This window comes from Ursus americanus, chromosome 35 (assembly GCF_024610735.1).
Source record: "Ursus americanus isolate L20-20 chromosome 35, mUrsAme1.1.p, whole genome shotgun sequence".
NCBI classification, from domain to species: domain Eukaryota; kingdom Metazoa; phylum Chordata; class Mammalia; order Carnivora; family Ursidae; genus Ursus; species Ursus americanus.
In genome coordinates this window covers 2,579,813-2,607,039 of record NC_142161.1, presented here as the reverse complement: position 1 = coordinate 2,607,039, position 27,227 = coordinate 2,579,813, and the positions used below count along the sequence as shown (strand labels likewise).

Here is a 27,227-nt window from a genome sequence, read left to right as displayed (position 1 = left end):
TCTCTTCTGCAGTAGAAATAAAAAAAAAAAGTAAAGGATGAAAATAAGGAGAATGTTAATGAGATCGTTCTTTTTTCCTTATGGCAGTTAGTCCAGGATTGACTCTGACATGTACGCTCGGGCTCCTTCAGTGGAAGGATGGTGGCATGAAAAGATAATCAGCTGGAGAATCTGCAGACCCAGCTTCAAGTCCCCCCCTACCTACTCATAAACAATTTACTCTGCTCCCTCTAACCTCAGTTTCCCCATGTGAAAAAAAAAAAAAAGAAAGGTGAGACTTAGACTTATATAAGAGAATGTGTGTAAAGTGACCCAAACCAAGTAGGTATCTCTCTCCCTTTTCCCCTTGTCTGTAATCTCACTGGAGGGTCTGTAACCCACATCGTGGTCACCATAACCTCACCCAACACATTCCTTGTTACTGCTGGGCTCCTACAGCCTCACACAGACCTTGGCACATGGCAGCCATTTGAAAACATCTCTCATTCCTTTTCCCACCCATTCTCAGTCATGGAATTTCTCTTTACCAGTTCCTTTGGCAAGTGGGTCCTGAAGAGAAAGTGGGTCCAGCTTGTTCCCCGGCAAGAAGTGAAACTGTATTTGTTTCCTGGAAGTTTCTGTTATTGGTCTAGCTGAGGGAAGGAGGGGCAAGAAAGGGGTAGGTAGGATTGCATGAGACAGAAGGAGGGGACAACATGGAAACAAGGATGTTCAGAGACCTGCATAAAGTGTGCCTTTGGCTGCCAGAATCCCCGTGACACGTGGGCAACATCACTGTTTCTTCTTCTGTGGAATCTTCCCTGTTTATACTTTAACCCAGAGTGATTTGTTTTTCGCCTTTTTGAAACCCTACAGAGTAGATTACATCGCACTTCATTTTATATGTTTTTTTATTTTGCAAGTTGGTTAGTATATGTAATTCTTTTCTCCCTCTTTTTAAGTATGAAAATTCCTTGAGCCTGGAACTTAGTTTCTGCTTCTTTTTAATCTGTACAGAATCAAACACCGAACTACATATATGGTAGTTTCTCGACATGTGTTAACAACATAACATGGCTTGACTGGTGTACAAAATCTTTCACTCGAGATCAACGCTGGTAAATTCATAATGAAAACCTCAGAAAGAATGGTTATTTAGGGTGATAATTCTTTCTCTTGCTCTAGAAAGAATTTCTTTTGCTCCCACCTCTAAGAGCGTCTTTCCCTTGTATTTCCCGCATTATCCCTCTTCCCTCCTAACCCCCGCTCCTTACCCCTCCGGTTCCTTGGATACACTGCTTTTCTAAAAACAGCGCTTGCAATGACACTATTTCAAAAGCCTTGAAATATTTCCATTCCCTGCTGGAGGTAATCTAATCCCCTGAGGCCACTTAGTCAAGGCTCTTCCTGATCTAATCTCACCCTGCTTCTCAAGGCTTTCTCCCATTATTTTGGTGCACAACCCTGCTGCAGTCACATCAGCGTGACCCACCCTTCTCTGCATGCACCCTATTCTGTCTCTCCATTTTTGGTCCTTTCTGGAAGCCTACTCTTTTCTGCCTCTTGAAATCCTTCAGAGCCCAATTCAGATCATATTCTTTCTTTAACACATTTTTCACTGCTTAAATTTACCAGATCCATTGTTCACTTCCCTGATCTTCTTATCACTCATTTCTTTTGTTATTATTATTGACGTATAATTGACAGGCGATGTCATGGTAGTTTTAGATATGCAACATATTGATTCTATAATTCTATATAATCTTTCATTTCTTATACCACTCATTTGACATGAACACAAGTAGACTTTGTATTTTTTATTATACTTAATTTTAAAATGTTCTGTGGGTGAAATTAGAGCAAAGACCAAGTACTGAGAATAGATAAGCCTTAATAATTGGGTTGATTGATTATTGATAGATGATTAGGAATTAATGATGTATTCATATGTGTGGCTTGAGCACAGACTTGCTGCGAGTTGAAGGGAGTAGGGAAGAAGGCTTTAGATTTTTTCCTAAATATCCTCTACTGTCAACATCAGTAGTGAGGTGGTAATAGAAAAACAGAAAGACAATGAAGAGAAAAATGAAAAGGAAGAACAGTGCACAGATTCTGCACTGAAACTACTTTTCTGAAACATCTTTTTCAAGTGCACAGAATTCACAGCTACCTGGGTTTGATCTGGGCTGCTAGGTGCCCATTAAAAAAAAAGAAATGCTCTCTCCAACTACAAATGTCTAATACATCGCAATTCATTTGAATTGGGTCTTGATCCCTATTGACTGAAAATATTCTGAGAACAGATTTCGCTGGAGAGTCTCAGTTACTTACACCTTAATGGGAATGCATTTATCTGCAAGGTTTTGTTTCTACTTAGAAGGAGGAAGGTTAAGGAAGGAAAAAAGAGCCAATAAAGCCTAGGGAGAGGGGCGGGAAAAGGAATCAGAATTCAGAACACAGAAACAGGGACATTAAATAGACATATTTCAGCTACTTTAAAATTTTGCCTAAGAAATGTTGCTGCTGCAGGTCAGATGCTAGGAACCACTTGATCCCGCCCAGCATCTGAGGGCGCTGCTTCCTTGGGGACATCCAAACATCCACGAAGACAACAGTGACAGTGGAACTCCCCCGGAGAAATGGGTCATAAGCCAGCCTTGCTACTTACAAGGCTGCAAAGTGTCCTTTACTCACAATTGTAAATATCCCCCTCCCTGAATCGAATCAGTCAGTTAGAACTTGATGCTTGCAAAGGACAGAGTTAACAACTAGCATAGGTGTACCTCCTGTTTTGATCTGACCTTGAACTAAGTCCAAATAAATAATGCAACAGTTGAAGTCTCTCAACTGAAAAGATGAGAACAGAAAGGGCCCTCTAAAGCTTTGGCATTGCCTGTGCCCGCTCTAGCTCGCTGTGTTTCTGGCTCTCACAGGATGGAAATGCCATAGCTCAGAATTAGTGACCCCATAATCCGGCGCTTAGCTGCCAATTACCCATTATTTCTCACGACCCCTCTGTACTAACCCTCCCCTCCAACGAGGAGAGATGGAATTGTAGAGTAACAGGCCTGGCAACCTCAAAGACTAGCTAGTCCAAGCCCCTCGCTTCCCAGGTGTGCGGACTAACGCTCGGAGAACGGGACTTAATGAAATCCCCGGAAAGAGGAGCCTCTCCTTCTCCTCATTCTCTCCCCTCGCCCTCTAACTCTAAGGACGCCCTGCCCACAGCTGGATGTGGGGGAGCTAAACAGCCAGCTCAGCTGTAAGATCTAAAGGGGGAAAGGAGGAGTCTGAAGGCAAGTTCTCTGTTCCTTCTGGGGATGCAAGAGGAGGGGCACTGAGCTCTGAGAGTCTCAATCCCATCCTGGAAATCCTGGTTCTCTTCCTTCCACGGTCTTTAAGGGACATGGTTTCGGACCGGTCGGGCAATCCTTCTGCTCTCCCTTTGCCTTTCTTTCAAGGCACAGAGGCAGCTGCTGATGGGAACAGGTGCAGTTTGAGTCACACATGGCATCTTTAGAGAAGACCCTAATCGACTATTCCAAGTGCCTCGACACCTACGGTCAAGTCTGGGAGTACAGCGCGATGGGAGGAGACACTCACTCCAGGTACAAAGCTTAAGGGGGGGTACCAAAAAGCCCATGCAACAGTTAAAAATCTTTTTTTTTTTTAAAGATTTTATTTATTTATTTGACAGAGATAGAGACAGCCAGCGAGAGAGGGAACACAAGCAGGGGGAGTGGGAGAGGAAGAAGCAGGCTCCCAGCGGAGGAGCCTGATGTGGGGCTCGATCCCAGAACGCCGGGATCACGCCCTGAGCCGAAGGCAAACGCTTAACCGCTGTGCCACCCAGGCGCCCCAACAGTTAAAAATCTTAATTTAATGCAAAATAATCTCTGATCAAGAAACATCAAAATGTCACATCATAGGATCTGTCCCCGTACTGGCGCAATTCCCTAACACCCTAAATCCACCCCTGTCAGACTGGGTCTTGACTTAAAACTTTGATATTTAATTCATCAGAGATTTTTGCATTAATTTCGATTTTTTAAAAAAATGTGTGTGTATAAATTACTGGGGCTTGAATTTTGAACCTGAAGTGAGCACCTCGCTCACTTTACCCAAATCTCGGTTCTACCTCGGATTCACTTTTGGCTCTCAACAAATGACCCCAAAAAAAGGGACAACAAATTAAAACACATGCTTATGATTTAATTCAGTAGAGGGTTTTTTTTTATTATTATTACAGCAGAATAAGAAGATTCCAGCTCAGCAATACTGGAAGCATAAATGGCTCCCCAGTTCGCTCAAGGCATTACCCCCGGTCCACAGTTCAGGTGTGCCTCGGGGAGAGTGAGTACCCCTGAGAGAGGAAAGAGAGGATCTCAGGCCCCGGTCTCAACTTATTCAACGTATCCCTGGAGACTAACTGGCCCCATGTCATCACAAGTGACGACAACGAACCCCTGCATAGAGGACATGCGGTACCTGCAGGCCGGGTATCTGGTGCCCCCAACGAGCTGGCACACTGTCATTTTGAACTTGGTCATACTCTGGAAACATAAAGTGGAAGAACGGTTCTGACAAATCCTCTTTTTGGAAGAGGCGCAGACCCTATTGATATTTCGAGGCCTCTCGTGGATGAAGACATGCTCCTTCTTGCAGGTGTTGTCAGGTCCCCTGATGACTCTTTGTAAGACCATATGGTTGCAGTACCTTACGGGAATGTCACTCTGAGGGTAGTCCACGTGCAGCTGCTCCATGGTTGACACTTCTCCTTCCTCATTCAGCTCGTTTTCCCAGAACAGAAGCATCAGGAAAATGATCACCATTAGGGTCATGAGGGGTAAGAGTCCCTTCACATCCTCTGCTCTAACTCCTACCGAGTAAGAAGAGACAGGACATAGCCGAGGGTAAGTAATCGGATTCCTCCAGCCCCGGCCCCTGATTTGCTCCCCCGCCCCTGGGATATTTTACTTCCTTCTCTCTGCTGGTTAAAATCTCACGTGAGGGGCGCCTGGGTGGCTCAGTCGGTTAAGCGTCTGCCTTCGGCTCAGGTCATGATCCCAGGGGCCTGGGATCGCATCGGGGCTCCCTACTCAGTGGGGAGCCTGCTTCCCCCTCTCCCACTCCCCCTGCTTGTGCTCTGCCTCTGTCAAATACATAAATAAAATCTTTTAAAAAATAAAATAAAATCTCATGTGACCCTGCAAGCTCCAGAAAGCGCTTTCGGACCATTTCAGCTGTCCGCATTTGGCCTTGAACTGTTCTCTGACCATTCCGTTGGGTTGTGTTTGTTTTGCTTCTGCAAGCTCCTTGAGAGCTCCTGTTTCTCCTGAATCCGTCAGCGTGCTCACCGCAGCGCCGAGCATGTAGAAAGGGTGCTCCAAAGTACCCGTGCCTGATTATTTCTTCCTATTGCCGAATGACTTCCTTCCCCGTAATTGTCTCAACACTGATTCCATCCAATTCCACATGCTTTCAGCCCTGTCTGCTAATCTGTTCTTCCCGGTTCTTCCCCATCTCTCCTACTAGGCTAGCTCCTCTCACCTTTTGTTTTTGCAGTGGCTCTCACAGGTAACATATCCTTGTGATCATGGGTCTGAGAAAGTCCTTTGTGTCTGGCTGTTCCTTGACAATAACGGGCAGGGAGCAGTTGAGGGTGGGGAGGGCCAAAGTATAAAGAGCAGAAAGGGAGGAGCCTGTGGGGAGTTGCTGGGGTGCCATTGGGAAGGACGACAAGTCACCTTCAGAGGGAGAGTTGCGTAAGGCAGGTCCTGAATGTATCCCATTAAAAAGGCGTGGACTTTCCCAAACGTTTATTAAAGTCCTGATGTGTGTCAGACACAGTATCCTCTGTTTTCCAGATTTGCGGCCAGTCCTTACTACAAACCTGTGACGTAGCAATTACCCCCATTTCATTAAAGAAGAGATGACTTGCAGAAAGCGTCAGGTGGAGAGGGGAGATGGCAAGAGTAATGAGAGTCTCACCCTCTCAACACTTCACACTTGAACGCCAAGTTCTAACAAGTGTCATTCTCACGGGGTGTCTAGGACAGGACAGAAACAATTCCCCAATGTTAGCATTAGCCTTGATAAAGCCCTCGGCTGCTGGGGGAATATGGCAAAGTTTCCCAAACCCTGCTGAACACTGGAATCCCCTGGGCATTTCTCAATGCCACCTTAAGACATTCTGCTTTAACTGGTGTTGGGTGTGACCTGCATCTGAGATTAGTAAAAGCTCCCCCAGTGATTCTAACATGGAGCAAAATTTGGGAAGCACCGGCCTATGGTACTCTTGGGAAACTGACATGGGGAACTAGCAGCCGAGGGTTTGGGGAAAGACAGTGTCTTAAGGCATTGAGAAAATAGAAGACTTTTGTTGCTATCATCTCCTGGTCATTTGATATAGAAATGGGAAAATGGCCTTAATTTTACTACTTCTTGCCCTGAAATGATTTCTCTTTTGGAGAGACAGCTACCTAGTCTGTACACATCGGTATCTTTCTAACTGGTAAGAAGAAAGCGATTTGGGGATGGAAAATACTAGAAAAGCCTTCAAAGAACGGGTCACTTTCTATATACCAACAATAAAAGCGTAATTCCAGAGCATGAAAATGAACAACCAGGAGGTTATTATTTACTTTCCCAAATGTGCGTAATGGGTACCCTTTCAGAATTCAAACCATCCGTTTGGGATGCGTGTTGCTCCGCGCCACCAAGATGTAAATGCATAATTAACTTTTTCTAGTGAACAAATTTTGATTTGCACACTATCTGCAGAAACATCTCTACTGTATAAAGAGAAATATATATTGTAGCATGTTCCGCATATCCTGCTGAAACTTCCAAGTAGCTGAATTACAGATATAGTTATGTTGACAAACAGGAAGGCAACGTTTGTTACAAACTTTATCCTCAACTGAGGCAGCTGGACCTATCTGTATATTTCAGAGAATGACTCTGCAGAAATTGAGCTGAGCCCGGGTTCACATGTTCAATAGTGTTGGCAGCCTGGGAGGAAACACTTGTAATACCTAAAACCAATTAAGAGCTAACATCTATATGGGACTTACTCGTGTCAGCAATAAAAAAGAAACTTCAGGGGCGCCTGGGCGTCGGGTAAGCGTCTGCCTTCAGCTCAGGTCATGATCTCAGGGTCCTGGGATTGAGCTCCACATGGGGCTCCCTGCTCAGTGGGGAGTCTGCTTCTCCGTCACCCTCTGCCTGCCACTCCCCGTGCTTGTACTCTCTCTGTGTCAAATAAATAAATAAAATCTTTAAAAAAGTAAACTTCAGAGCAGAAAAAAACTGTTAAAAACGTAGAAAAGCCAATTTGAGAAGAGAAAGCCAAAATGGGTGATGAACAATGAGCAACTTCATTAGTAATCAAATAAGTGGAAACTAAGATAACCAAGAGATATCAACTTATAACCATCAGATAATCAAAAATTAGAAAATCTTACAAGTTGGGCGCCTGGGTAGCGCAGTCGTTGGGCGTCTGCCTTCGGCTCAGGGCGTGATTCCAGCGTTCTGGGATCGAGCCCCACATCAGGCTCCTCCGCTGTGAGCCTGCTTCTTCCTCTCCCACTCCCCCTGCTTGTGTTCCCTCTCTCACTGGCTGTCTCTGTCACATAAATAAATAAAATCTTTAAAAAAAAAAAAGAAAGAAAGAAAATCTTAAAAGTGCTGGCAAAAACGTTAGTGGGCATGAAAATCGGTGCGGTGATACAGGAAAATAATCTGGAAGTATTTGATGGAATTAAGAATGGGTATGCCCTGAGCCCTTGTGAGTTCTTCCAGGTGGAGCACACGGAGGGGTGCTCATCACGGCGTGACTGGCGGCAGAACAGTGGTCCCCATGAAGGGAATGGATGAGTAAAGAAGCGTTGGATACATAAAATAGTATAAAGCAGTTTCAAATAATGCACTAGATTTCCAAGTGGCAACATGGATAGAACTCGAAAACGTGGTACTGTGTGAAAAACAGTAAGAAACAGAATGAAAAGTCTTTCCAGTTTATTTAAATTCAAAACATACATGCTTCAAAATAAGACAACGCATTTTCCAAGGACACACAATATCTAAATAGGATGGAAGAACACGGATTTAAATACTATCGCACAGGTGCTGGGAGGGTGAGAGAAATAGAAGCAGGCACAAGGAATAAAAGGGGAAATAATAAAATTATAATAAAATAAAAGAGAGGCCTAGCATGGGCCATAAATGGACTAGGACAAAGTCAATTCTGTGTGTCTGGAAAGGGGAAGGAGGGAGGAAGGAAAGAAGGAAAGATGGAGGGAAGGTGGCAGGAGGAGGAGGGGGAGGAAGAAGAGGAAAGGAAGGAGTTGGGGGGAAGGGAGGGAGTGAGATGAGGAGGAGGAGGAGGAGTGGAAAGGGGGGAGGGGAGGAAGATGAAAAAGAGGAAGAAGGAAAGGAAGGAAAGGGAGGGAGCACCTGGGTCTGTTTTCAGATGCCCGCACTTGTCCTAAAACTCCTCCCCACACCCAGATCCCCCTTTGCTGAGCCTTAGGACAACGCGCAGGGGACTACAGGAGCCACATAGCTGCCAGAAACTAAAATTCGTGTCAGGCTGTAAAACATCATTAGCAATTCCCCTAATTACTCATGTTGTCAAATGAACAAGCTGCCTTGCAGGGTGGCTGGGGAGCTACCCAGCCTCAGCATCCGGGGATAGCAGGCAGTGGTATCGGAGTGACAGCAGAGGAAGGGGACACTTACTCTGGGTGCCTCCAGCTGCACGTACGAGGTTGCACTATGTTGAGGCCCCACGTGCAGGGGACGCTTGGATAGCGAGAAATGCTCCAAGAGCTCCCCGCTTGCAGCTCTCCTGCAGAAACCGGGAGGTTGTTCGCGTCCTACGGCTGTGCTTGGCCACCCTAGCGAGGCTTCTGCAATCGCCCGAAGCCGTGCTCTACTGGAGGCAACGTGGCAGATGGCATTTTCCAAAACTGGCCACAAAATATTTTCCATTCCACGTTCTCTTCCGGAATCTTGACACTCCCCTATTAAGAGGTAGCGTCCATGTCCTTTCCTGAGAGCTGGGGTGGGCCCGTGCGCCTGCTCCCCGCAATGCAGCAGGGTGCAAGGGATCCTTCGTGACTTCCGAGACCAGGTCATCCAGCTTCTGCCCGGCGGTGGCTCTCCCGGGCGCTTGCGCCGCGTGCCTTCAGCCGCTGTGTATGAAGTCTGGCAACGCGGAGGCCGCCACCGGCAGATGCCACCCGGACAGAAAGAGATGCGAGGTTGCCCCCCTGCCCCAGTTCCCGGATGCTCGAGGCTTCTCTGCGCAGGTGCCAGACTGCTGAGTGGAAAACCCCACGCAACCGACCAGCTCCAGCCGCCGTGTGAATAAGAACAGGCCAGACCTCCAGGACGCACTGCGCAGCTGAGCTCAGTCGGCCTCCAGAGTCAGGATGCTCGGAACAGCTCTTGTTTCCAGGCACCGTTTTACGGCGATTGTAAAGCAGCGGTAGAGAAGCAGAAGAGAGGGCTCCCCACTTGCTAAATCTCCCGAAGCAAATCCAATCCCACTAAGGTTAAGTAAATAGCAGATACCACCGACGTTTTTTGGATATAGAGTGTAGGTTCTCACACAATAACGCAAAACTAGTTGTTTATTTATTTATTTCAGAGAGAGAGAGAACACAAGCGGGAGCGGGGGTGGGGGGGAGACAGGCAGAGGGAGAGGGAGAAGCAGACTCCCCACTGAGCAGGGAGCCCCATGTGGAGCTCAATCCCAGGACCCTGTGATCATGACCTTAGCTGAAGGCAGACGCTTACCCGACACCCAGGCGCCCCTGAAGTTTCTTTTTTATTGCTGACACGAGTAAGTCCTGTATAGATGTTAGCTCTTAATTGGTTTTAGGTATTACAAGTGTTTCCTCCCAGGCTGCCAACACTATTGAACATGTGAACCCGGGCTCAGCTCAATTTCTGCAGAGTCATTCTCTGAAATATACAGATAGGTCCAGCTGCCTCAGTTGAGGATAAAGTTTGTAACAAACGTTGCCTTCCATCTGACTCTGCAAAATCTCCATCTGATGTAAAACTCCTATTATTTCGTTTTTAACTCCCCCACTCTCTCCATCCCTGCCTGGAGAGCCTCCCCTGCTCTACGGGCTAGCTCACAAGGCCTCCCGGAGTCCACTGGCCCCTCCATGCCTCCTACCTTCCCATCCATCACCTTGTGACCAAATAAAGACCCTTCCTGAGCATCCGGTCACTTAAAAAAAAATCAGTGAAGTACTGTAAGTAAATATTTTGCTACCTAGTGGTTATGAATCTTACTCTACAAGCACGGGCAAGAAATTTATATTTCTTAATTGCTTCTATGTCAAATTGAAGTTAATTCTAAGTCTTCTATCCTACTAAGCTGGGGAGAAATTCAATTTATGCCATTATTAAGCTTCCTTTTCCTCCCTAGCTAGGGGTCCCCGAGAATCTGGAAGGCCTACTGTTCTTGCTCCTTCTCACTATGGGCCCTGTACTGGCCAACAGCACCAACCAAGGGAAAAATATTCTTACTAGTTTCTCTTATATAAACTCTCTCTATGTATAGAAACTTTAGAAGAATATGTTCAAATAACCTAATTTATTACAATTAGCATATTTATTGCTAGAATATATCTTTTGATCCTAAACTCTCTTAATAGGAAGAGCCCTCACCTTACTCCAAGTATCTTTCTTAATATCCTTATTATTTTTGTTGGCTTCTGTATAAATTCCTAGGCTATCCATATATCCTAATACACAACTGGTTTTGAAAAACGAAAAAAAAGCAAATCTAAAGGGGTCATCGTGACACCTTTCCCCATGGCAGCTAATGACAGAAAACACGAAGTGACAGTAGTCTGAATGAGATGGAAGTTTATTTCTCATGTAAAAGAGAGCCCGGGGTAGTTAGTCCAGGATTGGGGAGGTGCTCCCAGGTGCTGGACTTTCCCAGCGTGTGGCTTCTCTGTCCCAGCCTGAACGGGCTGCTTTAGCTCTAGGCGTCATGTCTGCATTCCGCCACCAGGGGGAAGCAAAGCACAAGAGGGGCATGACACTGCCTTCTAGGGGCCCATCCCCCAGTTTCCCGCACCATCTCCCCTTACATCTCATTGGCAATAACCTGGTCACGCGGTCACATTCAACTGCAAGGGACAGTGGCAAACGCTGGGTGTATTCTGGGCGATCATGTATGTGCCAGGCTCAAATTCTGGTGTCCTATGACCAAGGAAGGGGGCGAATAAACACTGGGGACGACTAGCAGCACTTTTGCTACTTGCCTTCAGGCAAACACTGTTCTGGAAAATGTTAATGAGTGCCCTTCAAGAAAAAAGTGTCCTGATCAGAAGTTTCAGGAACGTTGTTTATTAAGATTCCTTCCCTTGGAGAGTCACAAGATTCACAAGGCATGAGATTCTGAAGAGCTTGACTAATTTCATTTAATTCAGAATTTTACAAACTGTTTTGAGCATAGAGCTTCATTTGACCACTAAATGGTTAACACTATTAACATCCAAAGGAATAGGGTTCCATGGAACATCAGTTTGGGAAATGATGCAAGGGACTAGGAGCCATAGGTGGCATCTGAGTGGGAACTCAGGAAACAATAGACAAAGGGAATCTAACTTAAACAGTTCCAGTTTGTTAGATTTGGGGGATTGTCTTTCCTTTAATATTCATATAAAAATAATCCAAGGGCACCTGGGTGGCTCAGCCAGTTAAGTGTACAACGCTTGATTTAGGCTCAGGTCCTGATCTCAGGGTCATGAGATAGAGCCCTATGTGGGGCTCTGCTCGGGGTATGCAAACTGCTTGAGATTCTTCCTCTCCCTCTCCCTTTGCCCCTCCCCCTCTCTAAAACAAAATCCAAACCGCATCCCTCACTGCTACTAGAATTCTAGTTCCCTTCCAAAAATGTTTTAGGAGCTCTCTGAGGAGTGTTTTTTAAATTTCTTGTCCCAAACTGACCTTTCGGACTTCCTTGGTATTCATCCCTGGCTTCTCATAAGTGCTTCTCCGTGGGGCTGCGGCCTCTGGCCTGTTTCACCCTCCTCCCAAAGCCTGGATAGAGGCCCTGCCCTATATTCTCTAACACCCACGGAACCCAAGGATATGGGGTTGAGAGAAAAATCCTAACACTAACTCGCATGGACTACTTCCAGCAGCCATCAGCAGGCCTTCACCAGAACACCCTCTGAATGTCACTTTCCTTGGTCATTCTGATGTGGGGTTTGCTTATTCCCCTTATTATCCTCTCCTTTTTATCTCTTCCTCAAGTCCTGGAGCCCTGGCTCTCTGTAGTGGGGACCACAGAGTTTCCGTGGAGAAGGATGCAGGAGACAGGGATCATGCCACAAGGGGGCGCTAGGGGCACTCTTCTCGAAGATGCCTTTTCTGAGTGCTTTACCCAAAGCTGGGGAAGCATGATTTGCCCCTATTAGAGAATGGGAATGGACAGAGGTTGCAGAGCATATTGGGGGAGGGTTAATGATCTCTCCACCAGCCCTTAACCACTCCTTGGTCTGCCACTGCCTGGCTCTCACAGATAAAAAAATATATGTATATATGTGGTGGAGGGAGGTGGCTTCTAAGAGAAATGCATCAGAGTTTCTTGGCTACTAATTAAAAATGCAGAAACCTGGACCTTACCCCAGACCTACTGAATCAAAGTCTCTAGAGGTGAGGCCCTGGAATCTGCATTTGTAATCAGCAGGCCATCTCTGGTGATTATAATGCACACTGATGTTTAAGGGTCACCACAATAGGGGGGCTCCAAATTGGTAAACAGCATAATTTCTAAAGAGTTGCACCCATCCCACAATAAAACTGACTTTTACATCATAATATGGAATGCTCAGTACCCAGACAAAGGGTAGGCACTAGCTTCATGTCATGTGACTAAAGCAGCTCCTTGGAGTATCTCCCTCCCTGGACAGTGGGAGGACTTGCCCCCAAACGCACCGTTGGAGGAGGGAGGATTGGTCTGTATCCTTAGTTGTGATCCTCAATCACGTATGTTCTTTCAGCAAGTCTGGAGGCCATTTCATAGGGGATCATCGAGATGAACTGGGGTGGTCTGAGTTCCACGGGAGGGAGGTTCCAGGGCCAGGCAGGAGTGCCGGAGAAGTGCCAACATGCCTGTGGGCTGGCAGCAGGGCTGGGCAGGGGTGGGGAGTGGCAGTGAGGAGCTGGGAAGCTGGGAATGGCTTGCATTCAGGAAGGTTACTTAGGGCAGAAGGTGCTCTCCTCCCCCACCATTCTCTAACCCTCTTCGCACCCACTTCTCTATCACCTCCCTGAAGACAAAAAGGTTGGAAGTACTTCTAAATTGGGATCCACTAAGGTGTCCTCCCAAACCATTTTCACCTCCTACCCTGGTGTGGGGAGCAGTCAGATGATAGCTTGCTTGCTTGCTTGCTTGCTTTTTTTAAAGATTTTACCCACTTATTTGAGAGAGAGAGAGACCGAGCAGTGGGGAGGGGCAGAGGAAGAGGGAGAAGCAGACTCCCTGCTTAGCAGGAAGCCTGATGCAGGGCTTGATCCCAGGACCCGGAGATCATGAGCTGAGCTGAAGACAGATGCCCAAGCAACTGAGCCATCGAGGTGCACTGTTCCTCCCTCCCTCATTCCTTTCCTCCCTTCCTCCCTTTTTAAAGATTTTATGTATTTATTGGGGGGGCGAGGAGGGGAAGAGGGAAAAACTCTCAAGCAGGCTTGGCACCAATCCCAGAGCAGGACAAGGGGCTCAATCTCACGACTCTGAGATCAGGGCCCTGAGATCATGACCTGAGCTGAAACCAAGACTCAGTGAGTGAGTGAGTTAACTGGTGCTTAACCGACTGAGCCACCCAGGCATCCCTATAGGTTTCTTTCTAACCTTGCAAGTGGGCCTCACCTGTGAGGAAATGCGTGCTGGCTCCCACAAACTCTCAGGCCACCAAAGTAAGCCTATTCGGAAAGGGCCTATTCGGCCTCCTTTCCCACGTGCTGTGGGCTTCTGATGATTCAGAGCAGTGGACCTGCTTGCTCTAACACACTGCCCAGTACTTCACAGGCAATCAAAAAGTGTTTGCACAGTGGGTGTGTGAAAGAAAATTCCTAAGATGGCGTCAGACGTGGGAAGGGGCCGGAAAATGGAGCCCGGAGGCCTGAAGCGCGTCCTCACCCAGATGGACCCCGAACCTCAGGCCCATGCAAACAACATCCTGGAAAACAGCCACACGCTTTGGCCACAAGGCCGCAAACGCTCTTTTGCAACATTGCCTGTGACCCTCCAGGGGCATTCCAACAGCTCAGCATATGTGCGGCTGGCACCAACCACACTTCATGCAAATCAAGTCCTGTAAATTCTCTCTTTCCTCTTTCATACACTAACCGCCTTTGTCTCTGCAGAGCACACTCTTGGTCCCTCGGTGCTTTCCAGATGGCGATTCCTAAGACCCCAGTAAACGCACATTGATTCCGAAGCTCGCCATTCTGTCTGTTGTTGGTCAACAGATGAAAAAGTGGAAGACTTTGAATCCCGTTCTTCTGCCACGAACTGGCTGTGTGATCTTGGGAGAATCGTGTCACCTCTGTCTGAGGGCCTTCATTTCTCAAATGGAGGTGGCAGTCACTTGACTCCATAAGTCCCCTTTCTGCTGTCACAAACTGAGGTTCTGAGCTAAATTGAAATGACCCCGATGGCTATTCTCCTCAGATGACAGTTTTCTGGCTTCTCTGTCCCACCTCACAGAGGGAGTAGAGATGTGGTCTCCACCTCCCAGCCTAGAGTCAGGGTGAGCCGTGGGGAAACGGGGGGCTGGCTCCTGGCCACCAGGCCCAGGAGTGGGGAGGTGGAGCTCTGATTTAGGAACGTGGTGGACGTGGAGTAACCCTGTGAAATGGGGTAGGAAATTGACATTTTGGTCAAAGGGACACACACCTCCCCAAATCAAGAACGCTTACTAATACCCAAAAGAGGGGGCATGAAGCATGAAGCGTCCTTATTCTTGAAGGGTTCATTGGCTACCTTTGGCAACTGCAGAGCAGTTCCCTGGACAAGCGGTGACCTGCAGGATTCAGGCGATACCTTACTAAGCCTCTGGGCCCCTGCCAACTGCCCTCCTACTCGCTTTCTCCACGTGAGACCGTCAGACTGGAGCTTGCGTGTGTCAAGAACACGCGGCTCCCGACTTGGGCAGGCCGAGTTCAGGATCGGATTAGGCTAGCAACCTCTGCCTCACAGTGAAAAGCCCCAACTTGTGAACAGGGGAGATCCTGTTCTCCCTTGGGGTCAAAGGAAGTCTTTTTTGTTTTGTTTCGCTTTGTTTTGTTTTGTCACTTTATGTGTGTCCCTGAAATGATTGTCACCAGGCCATCACCCAGGGCAGGTCAGTCAGGTTGAGGGGAGGTTGTCTAAGCCTATCTTTCTAACAGCTACTTGGTAGGCCCCCTGTCCGTTCAGATTTCCACTTCTGAGAACGCTTTGATCTTAGCATATCTGGCTTCTCCTGTGTGTCCCAGGTCGAGCCCCCAGCAGCTTCCTTCAAAGCTCATTGAGGAAGGACAATTACCCCAGCCTTTCCCACAGCACCTCCAAGGGCATTCAGGTCTTTCATACACTCCCAGGCTTTGCTCTCCTCTCCAGGCCAGTTCCAGCTCCCCTGAAAATCAGATAAGATTCCCTGAAAGAAGATGAATGCTTATCCCCTGACCCCACATAATCATTGAGGCCCTAAAGAATCAGATTCATTTTAAAAACAAACAAATGAACAAACCAGCTCCTTCTCAGAAGCACCCAGCTAGGGCAGAAGGAGGAGGGGCCTGGGATTCCCGAATGCCAGGTTCCTGTCTTGACACTGACTCTGCCACTAACTAGCTCTGTGGCCCTGAGCTTAATTCCCAGGTTCTCACCGACCTCCTTTAAAAGTGGCTGGAAACTGGAATGCACGAGGTGAAAACAGCTGATAATTTTAGAGTTGGTAAAGCCTTCCAGCCGTAACATTTCCTGATGCAGGGCTCTGTGCTTATTAGAAGCTGAATCGGGGCTCCCCATTGCTCTTTGTCAACCTTATTATACCATAGTAATCTTTTTAAAACACAAATCTAGTTCTGGACCTGTGCTAGTCACCCCCTTCCCACCAAAAATGTGTCAATGGCTTTTCATAAGTCTTAAAATAATGACCACTGTCCTGACCTCTGCCTGCCAGACCTTGTATAGACAGCCTCACCTCAAACCACTCTCTCTCTCTGTGTCTCTCTCTAACCCTACATACACTCCTCTTTTCAGTTCCCTAAACTCACCAAGCTTCCTTCCAATTCAAGGTTCTTAACATCTAGTTCTTTCATTGTGGAATGTTCCTGACTCCACTCCCCGTCCCCAGTCTGCCTGCTTAAATCCTGTGGGTCCCTCCTTCCCTCACACAAGCCTTCCCAGAAACCCCCGAGTGAGTGAACAGCTTCCGTTTTGCTTGCATACTACTCTATAGTTTATTCTTTGTGGCCCTTATCACTAGTACAATAAATTATTTATATTTCCTGATTTTTAAAGTTATCTCGTTGTTTCATGAGGATAGAAACCCCATCTGTCTGGTTCCCTGCAGTAATCTCTGTTCCAAGCACAGTGCCTGGAATATAATAGATGTTTCACAAATGTTTGCTCAATAAATGTTTAGTAAATATTGATTGAGTGGAAGAAGGTATGACGGAATGACCTAAAAGATTTTGCTCTTTTAATGCTGGTATCAGAGAGCTATTCTTTATTCTTTGTAAGACTCAGTAATCTTTCCTGGTACTTTGGGTAGGACCCTGTGGCACCACACAGATCAGTGAAAGGAAAGAAAAATGTTGGTTCACCTCTAATTACTACTCAAGGCTCAAATCTAAGATTTTCTCTCTGAACCACTCACTTCAGCTGTTAAAGACCAACCCCAGAGTTTTGCTAGCAGTGCTGGCTCAATTGTCTGCTTTCCCTCCAGAACCAAGGGAGGGCATTCACCTTAATAAATAGTTCCTCTTACTACGGACTCTGAGAAACAAACTGAGGGCCTCAGAGGGGAGGGGGTGGGGGAATGGGATAGACCGGTGATGGGTAGTAAGGGGGGCACGTATTGCATGGTGCACTGGGTGTTATACGCAACTAATGAATCATCGAGCCTTACATCAGAAACCGGGGACGTACTGTATGGTGACTAACATAATATAATAAAAAATCATTATAATAAATAAATAAATAAATAAATAAATAAATAAATAAATAAATAAATAGTTCCTCTTAGGGGCACCTGGGTGGCTCAGCTGGTTAAGTCTCCAACTCTTGATCTCAGCTCAGGTCTTGATCTCAGGATTAGGAATTCAAGCCCCACTTCGGCTGCACCCAGCATGGAGCCTACTTAAAAACAAAAATAGTTCTGCTTAACTGCACGAGCACCATCTCCCTGGACGATAACACAGCTCTCGTCCCTATATCATGCGCACAGAAAGATCAGCAAAAAGTAGTGGGGTCCCCAGAAATTAGCTTTTAATCGACTGTGTCTCCTTTAAGACCCCTAAAGGGAAGACCCATGACAGTACCTGTTTTGCCCACAAGGGGACAGAGCCCAGCTTGCATTCTTAGCTCCAGGGGGCAGACACAGCATGTGACCGGCAGGTTCTCACTGCATAAATCCTCCCAAAAGGCCAGCAATATGTCCTTAGGACTCGTACTCACAGTGAATCCTCCCCACAAAGCCTGGTCAAATGAGGTTGACGAAGTCCCATTGGTTATACAATTCCTTCCCTAACCTTAGCTTTCCTCTTCCCCTGGTGCCCCTATTGTGGACTGCTGTTCTTTCTCTTATCAATTACCTTCAGACCCTGCTCTGCGCAACCGGACAGTGTGACCCCCAAACACCATCTGGTTCAGAACTGGCTGAAAGTGACCAAGGCCTAAAGCAGCCCTGCATTTAAGCAGCTCTGCCTGGGGCGGGTCTGCAACGGGAATCAACGGCCCTGGCGCCCGATTCCCCGCTCCCGAGAGCCTACCTTGTGCCTTCCTGTATGTCCAGCTGGAAGAGCCTTTCAACGCTTCTTTAAAACATGGATAAGGCCATACTGTGGCCCAAAAGGAGAGCTGCCACAAAATATTTTCCAGGCAAGCCCCCACCCTCAGGCTTTCCCAAAGATGGAGCATTCCCCACACTGCAGGAGCCCTCTCTCTGTTCAAGCCCCAATACCTCCCTGCTCCTGTCTCCCCCCGCGCGGCAAGATCAGGTGTTCCTTACCAGCCTGTATAACTCTGTGATTTACAACAATTTGTACAAAGCATTAACCAAATATTTATCAAGTATCTATTAGGTGCTAAGAACTGTTCCAGCCTCTGAGATGTCAGCAGTAAAACACCTTGTTCTCATGGAGCTTCCCTTCTGGTGGTGGGAGAGGGAGAATTAAGAAAAGCAACAGCAGCAGCAGCCAAAGTTGGGGGGCGGTATGTGCAAAGAGGAAGCTTAGAGTGGAGAAAGGCAGACAGAGAGCAAAGAGGGTGGGTGCTATCTCATGTGAGGGGTCAGAGAAGACCTCCCTGGTAGGTACTAACATCTGTGCAGGGGTCTTAAAAGCAGTGAGGAACTGAGCCATGCAGGCAGGAGGAAGATAAGACTCAAGACAGAGAGAAGGGCATGTGCAAAGGCCCTGAGGTGGAAATTTCTGAGGTGCACTAGTGGCTAATGTAGTTGGAATGCAGCCACTGGAAGGAGTAAGCTGTAGGAGGTGAGATCAGCAGAGTGAAGAGCGACCAAGAAGCGGCAAAATCACATAGAGATTTTTTTAAGCCATGACAAGGAGCTTTGATTTTATGCTGAATGAAATGGAAACTCACAGAGGGTTTTGAGTAAAGACCAGGTCTGACCCAGGTGTCAACAAGATTGTTCTGTCTGTTCTGTTGAGAATGGCCTGAAGGGCACAAGGGCCAGCCAGAAAGACCTTGCAAGGGGCCACTGCAACAGCACAGATGAGAGATGGTGGCGGCTTAGGCTATGGCGTGGGTGGCACAGGTGATGAGAAGTGTTTGGATTCTGGAAAGATTCTAACTGTACAGCTAACATCGTATGGTAAAGGATTGAATGTAGGTTGTGAGAGAGAGGGCTAACAGATAATTCCAGGATTATTTTGCAGTTCTTCTAAATATCAAAGAGGTACCAGAAGTTAAATACTTAGCAGCATAGCTAAGGGTGAGGTGAAAAATACCTGTGGTTTCTAACTCTTGTTCATCAGGTGAGTCAGGGCACATCCGACTGAAATAGGAGGGTGTCAGCACTAAATACCCGCAGGCAGGGACTCGGGGGGGGGGGCGTGATGATAGGGTCTAGTCCTTTCTATAAGGACTGAAAGCCACACACATTTCGACCAGTCCCTCCTCAAACCAAGCACGCTGACCCACTGGGCTGCCTCTTCTGGAGTTTTCTGCTCTTAGCAGTCTGCTTCCGTGGCCTGGGAAAGTAAGGAGGGTCACAGAGAAACTAAGTTTGGCACATGGTTGCACCCAGAACTAAACTTATCCAGGGAAAATGAAGTCCCAGCTGGAAGGGGGGTGATTCTGAGGAGGGTGGATGGGATGCAGGATACCTAGAGTTACTGGGGTACTGGGCCCAGTCTCCAGCTGTGGTCTGGAGAGCAATTGTGTAGCAGCTGTACCTCCCAGACCAACCCTAATTACAGCTGGCAAGCTTTTAATAAATAACCATGCCAAGGGCCTATCGTCACAAAATCCAATTTAATTGGTTTGGGGTTGGACCCCAAACCAGTGAATGATTAAAAAGTTCCACAGGTGAGTCTTATATGGCAGCAGGCCTGAGCATCCTCATCGGAAGCTCATCCCATGGTGCTACAGCTCCTGAGACTCCCCCACGCCCACAGGCACAAGGTCCCAGGAATGTTAGGCCCAAAGGAGGGAAGGAGGCCAGGCTTTATGTGACAACACACCTTGCCGCACTTGCTGACCCTCGGGGTCCCAGCACCCAAAGAAGGGCCCCATGATTGCACTGGAGGAAAACTGAGGGTCATGCAAAACAATTAATATAAAATACGCCTCGCCCAGGCCTGAATGACTGATTTTTGGATAACAAAAAACTACAGAAGAGAAACAATGGTCGATTTTAGAAATAGTGATTTTGCGAAAGAAATGCTATATAAATTATATGTAACAAAATCTGGTATTTACCCTGATTTAAAAACACACAGAGCCCTTGTCTGAAGATTAAGCGTGTAAATCTGAACTAGTGGAGCATACACTGGTGTCCGTTCATCCATTACCTACAGAAGGTGACCCCTGAAGCCTGATGGTGACGAAGGGAGAAAAACAGGGCTCGTCCGGGATTTGAACCCGGGACCTCTCGCACCCTAAGCGAGAATCATACCCCTAGACCAACGAGCCACACACAACTACTTTCCTATTTCTAAAGTTTAGTAAAGAAAATTTTAGCCACGTCCACAGTTGGCCGGAAGGTCTCCTTTTTGCAACTGTGGGCATGGGCTGACGCCTAGCGGATGAACCAACCACTGCAGGCTCCCTCGCCCCCTTTCCGGGAGGCGGGGCCCCTGGGCTACAGAGCCTTTTCGGGAGAAACCCCAGGCATTGACGAGAAGAATTTCGGCCCGTTTAGGCTCCGGAGGCTGCGGGAGTGGTGGGAGGTCATCGTCTCAGGGAAGGTCCCGGGGGCGTGGGGAGGGGAGGACGCGCCTCGCCGGGAGGGCCGCCTACGGCCGGCGGGACAGCGGGGCGGTGGGAAGGCTCCTCCCGGCCTCGGCACACTGCAGACGGCTGCTGGGCTCGGCCAGCTCCGCGAAACGCGCCTTCCGGAAGCTTCCGCGTCTCCTCCCGGCGCGTCCCGGCGCCCCACCGCCGGCGGGTCCCAGCCAGACGCGGCATCGTCGGCGGAGCGACAGGTCTCGCCGCGTGACGCCCTTCGTGGGGGGCCCTGCGAGACCCGGGGGGCCCCGATTCTCCCGGGTGACCGGCCTGTGCCCCGCCCGGGGCAGGCGCTCCGAACACCTAGACCCCACGGAGGTTGTCCTGTCTCGGAACAGGACGTGTGGTAGGGCTCTTTCCACCAATCTCGAATACTGCAGCTTGAAAGAAGAAAGCCAGGCAAACCAGCCAGGAAGGAATGCAGAAAGAGATGCAAAACCCGGGAAAACTAGAAATAGATGAACCACGGAGTGGAGGGCAGGGGAAGAGAGGAAGGGTAGAGAATGTGCTCGTGGGTGCATGCTGAGCAGGTAGCGTGGCCGAGCGGTCTAAGGCGCTGGATTAAGGCTCCAGTCTCTTCGGGGGCGTGGGTTCGAATCCCACCGCTGCCATCCATTTTTGAAACCGTTTGTGACAGACAGCGATGACTGCCTTGGTGTAGCCACGTAGAGCATTGAATCCTTCGCCTTCCTTTCGCGCCCAACCGCTTTCCCTGACTGGTGGGAATCTGGGTATGCACCGTTTTGCAACTTCTCCTATTTCAGTCTTTCAAAGCTCAGAGTTCTTATTAAAGACCATAGTACCATCGCAACATTATAATGATGCCTTTGAACCCATGGTTTCCACGAGGTCAAGTACTAGTCCTTTAGTTTCATCAACCTGTAACCTTTGTTTTGCCTTTCTTCACTCAACCAGAGAGCAAAGTTTGATCGTTTGTCTTGTTATTGACAGTGTTCAAACGCTGAGGAGTACAAAAAAGATGAATAAAGCATAATGCTCGCCCACAAGGGAAGCCCACTGACCAACCTGGAAGAGGAAGCCATACCATTGCAAAACAGTCCTGAAACACTGTAAGACATCATCAAACAGAAGACAAGTGCCCTCTAAGGAAGGCAATGCAGTGACGGGAGGGTGCTGCGGGGCCAGTTCTGCCCTTAGAATAGCAGAGCTCCGGTTCTCCCATTACTAGCTGTGCGGCCTTAGGCGGGTGGCTTATGCTCCGTGTGCCTCAACTTCCCCACGTGTAAAATGGAGATAATGGGGCGCCTGGGTGGCACAGCGGTTAAGCATCTGCCTTGGATTCTGGGCGTGATCCCGGCATTATGGGATCGAGCCCCACATCAGGCTCCTCCGCTGGGAGCCTGCTTCTTCCTCTCCCACTCCCCCTGCTTGTGTTCCCTGTCTTGCTGGCTGTCTCTAACTCTGTCAAATAAATTTAAAAAATCTTTAAAAAATAAAATAAAATGGAGATAATAATGCTGCGTATCTCGGGGAACTTTCGTTAGTTCATACACGTAAGGTGCTTAGCGCAGTCTGGCAGTCAAAAAATATTAAATGTTTTCGTTACTTAAATACACATTTTGCGGTATTTAAGACCACAGGACCCACCCTTTCTTTTCTCCCATCTGGGTTGAAATTTTACTACATATTAGATGAGAAAAGATCAAACATTGTCTACAGAAAGCTTCAGAGAGCAAAGAAGTCTATATAAAAGTGTTATTTATCAATACATACAGATATTTGTAATTCTCGTGTCTGCAGATAAGCAGTTTGGTACTTTCTCTCTGAGAAGAAGCCTGAATTGGGTTCCTGGGCCCAAGTGGAGAGATGATCAAGTTAGGCTGTCCATTTTTAATATAAGCCCATAGCTATGGTTCCGATCCTTTGGGGAGATTTTAATATGAGTCTACAGAAGCCAGAAATAAATGCCGTTTAATTGTGGCTTCTGGAGGCCAGCAGGTACCTCCAGGAATATGGCAACATTCATTCATTCATTTAGTCACACATTAATCACCCACTACATACCACACACAGTGCTGAGTGCTTAGGGCACAGCTGCAAGCATAATGAAAAATGTTGGCCTTCTGGAGCTTATATCCTAATGCGGGGAAAGAGAAGGAAAAAAGAAACAAATGTGCATAATCATGTCAAATACTGGTAAGTGCTGTGGAGAAAAAACATAATGTAGGGAATAGTGACCATTGGGGGCTATTCTGGAAAGGGTGATCAAGGAACTTGTCTCTAAAGAGATGACATTTGAGCACAGGAGGAATTAAAGAGGAAGTTACAAAAATATCTGAGGAAATAATATTCCAAGAAGAGGAAACAGCAAGTGAAATGTCCAGAACAGAAAACAAGGGCCATGTACCTGAGAAACAGTCAGAAGGCCAGTGTAGCCTGAGGGAGGAAGGGAGGAAGGAGGGAGGAAGGGAGGAAGGAGGGAGGGAGTGGGAAGGAAGGAAGGCAGGCAGGCGAGAGGGAGGGAGAAACGGAGGGAGGAGAGAGGGACGGTAGGAGGGAGGGAGGGAGGGAGGAAAAGAAAAAGAAAAAAAAGACACTGCTCTGTGACCACACGTAAAAACTCCTAGCGGCTAACGCATCATCCATTTGTAAAACGGTGGCAGCGTCAGCAGCAGCAGCCCCAGTTCCTTCGGAGGAAAGCAAGCAGCTCCGTATATTTGGCACGATATAAAGTTTCCAAGACAGTCCCCATACACCATTTGAGGTGACTGGCCGAGATCCCTGGAGTCAGGCAGGGGACGGGAAAGCGTTACCACTCCCGTTTCGCGTCGGATGCCCTCACAGGCGGTGGCATGCTCTGCTCTCCGACCTGCCCGTCTGCCTGTCTCCCCGGGAGAGTGGGGAAACACTTGGTCGGACAGAAATCAAAAGCTAGCTTGCGGCTGGGTCTACTTTGCTCTTTCACATCAGTCAGAGAGCCTTCGATCGCAACTTTCTAAAGCAGAGTAGAGAGAACAAAATGCAGCGACGGAAATATTGGGAACAAGTCAGTGGAGGCAAAACAGGGCTCGTCCGGGATTTGAACCCGGGACCTCTCGCACCCTAAGCGAGAATCATACCCCTAGACCAACGAGCCGCCCTATAGGCTGCTTTTAACTCTGCCTCAAGGCTCATTCCCGTCACTGGGCGTTTCCAGAAAAACTGTGTATTCGAGTGCCTTCTGTTGGAAGGAATGCGTGCTTGTTTACCAGGAAGCCTAAGCCTCCCGCTGCGGTGGAGCCGGAGCCGGAGAGCTGCAGGGGAAGTGGATCACGCACTGCCTGAACGTCTCCTCTGGGCTGCGGCCGGCCTGGGAGGTTCTGCGGCGTCGGAACCCTCCCTCTGACGCTCCTGCCGGCCTAGCTCCTGAGGAGCCCCACGAGATGTGGAGAAAAAAGGACCACAGGCCCCAGCGAGATTTGAACTCGCGACCCCTGGTTTACAAGACCAGTGCTCTAACCCCTGAGCTATGGAGCCTTCTCCTGCGTGCCTGTTTTCTAGCTCTCATCTTATACAAGCGTCTAGTAAAGCCAGCATCCCAGAGCATTAAATACAACTTGGACCCGAGCAAAAATCCCAGATAGTCTCCCACAAAATTAGATTTTCTTCCTGTCCCGTCAACTCCTCTAAAAGACTCCGTTTTGAGTACAGCCACTACCAGGCTGCCTTGTCGTCTCTCATCTTGATACTCTGCTGAGACATTGCCTCCTGTGCCTCTGGTGACCGGAAAGGAGGCGGGTATCAGAATTCCAGACACTTGGGCACACGGGAAACCCACCAGGGAAATAAGAGGCGCGTAGGGAGGGTGTCTGATGGGCACGGGACGCACTCCTTTCACTTAATATTGTGGTAAAATCTGGGGAAGGTGAAAAGAGGTTTACCACGGTTTTTTCCTTTCTGAATCCAGAGCCCCAAACCTTTATTTTGTATTTTGGAGTTAATGCCTCCTTCACAAAGATTGAGGGGTTGGAGCAAGTAGGGAAAAGGGGTACTGGGGAGAAAGTTTAATCCTTCCTTAAAGACATGGACAGATTTATATACATCTTTGGTAGGAAAATAACATAATTTTTTAAAAAAAGGATTTTCACTTTTTGAAAACCTTGTTTATATAAGCTAGTTAACAGGAACTAAAAATTAATTAAGAAAGATCTCGTACTTTTTTCTTACTGCAAATATAATCACAGATGAGCACTCATTCATGCAACCCCAAGAAGTGAACCAATTCTGTTTAGTAAGATTTAGACTCTCCGCCCACACGCCTGCTCTTGTACCCACTGTTTTTTCATGTTTTCATTTGTCCGCGATCATGAAGTTTGTAAGAAATCTGTAAGCCTGTGATTCGTTGTGTTAGAGCAGGAGTTAGGTTCTAGCCCAGTACGTGGGAGGTCGGCAAGGAGGAAGTCATGGTCAGCCATGAGAGTCAGAGGCCTCTCCCGGTGGCACTCCACAAGCAGCAGGACCAAGCCAGACAGGCCAGGACGGCGGAGGCCAAGCCGAGAACCCCTGACCTACTTAGAAAGAAGTGGGAAACCCTGTTTCTCGCCCCAATTAATGAATATTCCACCCCCTAGTTAACAACTGCAGGTAAAAGATAGAAACCCAAACCCCAGGGACGCAGTGCTCTCTCTTGATTTCACTCTGGAGCTCGACGGCTCTCGCTCTCGCATCTCAAGAGTGTATTTTTTGCCTTAAACTTTCCTGCTTGTGCCGCTCGCTCCTCTGCTGTGCTGCAGGTCTGTCCTTGAATTATTTCTCATGACAAGACCAAGAACCTTCCATGACTCCTTTGGTTCTGGCTGAGTTGAGGCCCCAGGACCCCAGGTCTCCACAGTGTAGAGGCCGCTTTCAGGCTGCAGGCTTGAGCAATGGAAACTTGATCAAGACAGAAGGGCCCGTGATACCCCCTGGCTGAATACAGACAGGCCTATCAGGTGACCCGCATCAAAATATCCATAAGCTCACTGACCAATGGGCTCCTTACAACCAGGCACAGTTTCCAAAACAGGGAAATTCCAACCGTTCCCCATACCTCCTCACCTTCCCCCTTTAAATACAGCCCCCCACCACTGCCTCCTTGCAGACAGTCTGTCCTTTGCTCTCCTGCCTGGAGCTCCCTTGAGGTGTATTCGGTAAACTTCTATCTCCTTTGTTCTGCTTCAGGTGAATTCTTTCACCTCAGGCGCCACTGGCTTCCACCAGACCATCGCCCCACACGTGGGGGCCCCCATCCGATAGAGAGAGATACCCACGCAGTTCACCTGGCAACGGTCGTGTCCTTGAATTTTCACTGTGTCAACGCAAAACAATATGCCGCCGAACTTACAGATTTTTAAGGAAGAGAAATCTCTAAATAGGCAAACTCAGGCATTTACGGCAATATTCTTGGTTCCGGGATGAGTCACGGAGAGGCAGGCCTCACGATGTCGTCCTAAGGTAAGACGAACATATCCAAGTGTTCGGGGCTGAGAAGCTGATAGGATGTTCTGCGGCTTGACAACAGCTGCTGCTCCCAGGGCTCCCGGCGTGCTCAAACCTCAGTCTTTCTCCACCAGACAATGTCCTCCTTGTCTGCAAGGCCTTGAACTGACTGCTGTGCTCTGAAGGACCCAGAATCGGCTGCTGCTTCCCATTTGCCTACACAAAGGCATTTTGCTGGTGGAAACCTCCAAGGTAATCAGCATAGTCATTCCTTTGGACCTAGAGAAAGGTGTCATCATTCTTAAGGAAATGGCAGGGTGCCTGACTTTTTCTCTGGGGCAAAAAATCAAACCAAAACAAATGTAGACCCATAGGTGGTGTGTTCGGTTGGTGCGCGCGGACACCAACTATGTAGTGTAGTGGTTAGAAAACACCTGGGTCAGTTACTTAACCTTGCAGCGGGGAAATATCCTTGTTTTGGAAATGAGGGTTCATTACTATTACCATTGTTATTACCATCTTTCTTATTGTCCTTTTATTCAGAGACACTGGCCTTAGGCGAAATTGCTAACCAGGCAAAACTGTCTCCCCGACAGCTTTCTCCTCCTCCCGCCTGCTCGCTGTTGCTCTTCCTCTCTTATTCTCCCATTGCATTCTTGGCTCCTTTTCCCTTTTCCTAGACTCTGCCCCCTCCTCCTCACCCTGCCACAACTCAGCAAGCTCACTTCTGTTCCCCTACGGACTGATCTCTTCCCTGTAAGCGCAGACTGCGTCTCCCACATCTAAAAGGAATTAAAAATGCTCAGAGGAGAAGCCGGAACAACAACCATGGGCCTGAGGTTTTTTGGTCTCTCCTTCACAGACATCATCTCCAGGGGCAGGGTCCTCACTCTCCTCACAGGATAGATGACCTTTTGCCCAACAGACCCTATCTACATGCAGTCTGTTTCCTACCCCTGAAGTCTGACTCAGGACCTTACATCTACCTCTCTCATTCTTCAGCCAGCTCTGCCCTCTGCTCACTTGGGTTGGCCTGACTCAGGAGGTTCCCAGCCCATTCCACTGGCCCGGTCCAGAGAACAACATCAAAAAGGCATGTTGCAGAGTGCTC

The 27,227-nt window shown here is 48.0% G+C and overlaps 1 protein-coding gene, 1 long non-coding RNA gene and 4 other non-coding genes across 6 annotated transcripts; 1 reads left to right on the top strand and 5 right to left on the bottom strand.

The window, feature by feature from the left end:
• Positions 1 to 3,638: 3,638 nt before the first annotated feature.
• Positions 3,639 to 6,806, bottom strand: RNASE12 (ribonuclease A family member 12 (inactive)). Its single transcript, XM_045784922.2, has 2 exons — positions 5,530 to 6,806; positions 3,639 to 4,858 (listed from the first exon to the last, which is right to left on the bottom strand). Exons 1-2 carry the CDS (start codon positions 5,561 to 5,563, stop codon positions 4,383 to 4,385), a joined length of 510 nt encoding a protein of 169 aa, XP_045640878.2. The 5' UTR covers positions 5,564 to 6,806; the 3' UTR covers positions 3,639 to 4,382.
• Positions 6,807 to 7,095: 289 nt separating this feature from the next.
• LOC148107084 (uncharacterized) lies at positions 7,096 to 9,201 on the bottom strand. The gene is made up of 3 exons (XR_015722998.1): positions 8,722 to 9,201; positions 7,446 to 7,628; positions 7,096 to 7,233 (listed from the first exon to the last, which is right to left on the bottom strand). It is a non-coding gene; the product is annotated as an uncharacterized LOC148107084 (long non-coding RNA).
• An 11,110-nt stretch (positions 9,202 to 20,311) lies between these two features.
• On the bottom strand, positions 20,312 to 20,383 carry TRNAP-AGG (transfer RNA proline (anticodon AGG)). The gene has a single exon. It is a non-coding gene; the product is annotated as a tRNA-Pro (tRNA).
• Positions 20,384 to 21,227: 844 nt separating this feature from the next.
• TRNAL-AAG (transfer RNA leucine (anticodon AAG)) lies at positions 21,228 to 21,309 on the top strand. Its single transcript has one exon. It is a non-coding gene; the product is annotated as a tRNA-Leu (tRNA).
• Positions 21,310 to 23,723: 2,414 nt separating this feature from the next.
• TRNAP-AGG (transfer RNA proline (anticodon AGG)) lies at positions 23,724 to 23,795 on the bottom strand. The gene has a single exon. It is a non-coding gene; the product is annotated as a tRNA-Pro (tRNA).
• Positions 23,796 to 24,102: 307 nt separating this feature from the next.
• Positions 24,103 to 24,175, bottom strand: TRNAT-UGU (transfer RNA threonine (anticodon UGU)). The gene has a single exon. It is a non-coding gene; the product is annotated as a tRNA-Thr (tRNA).
• Between the last annotated feature and the right edge of the window lie 3,052 nt (positions 24,176 to 27,227).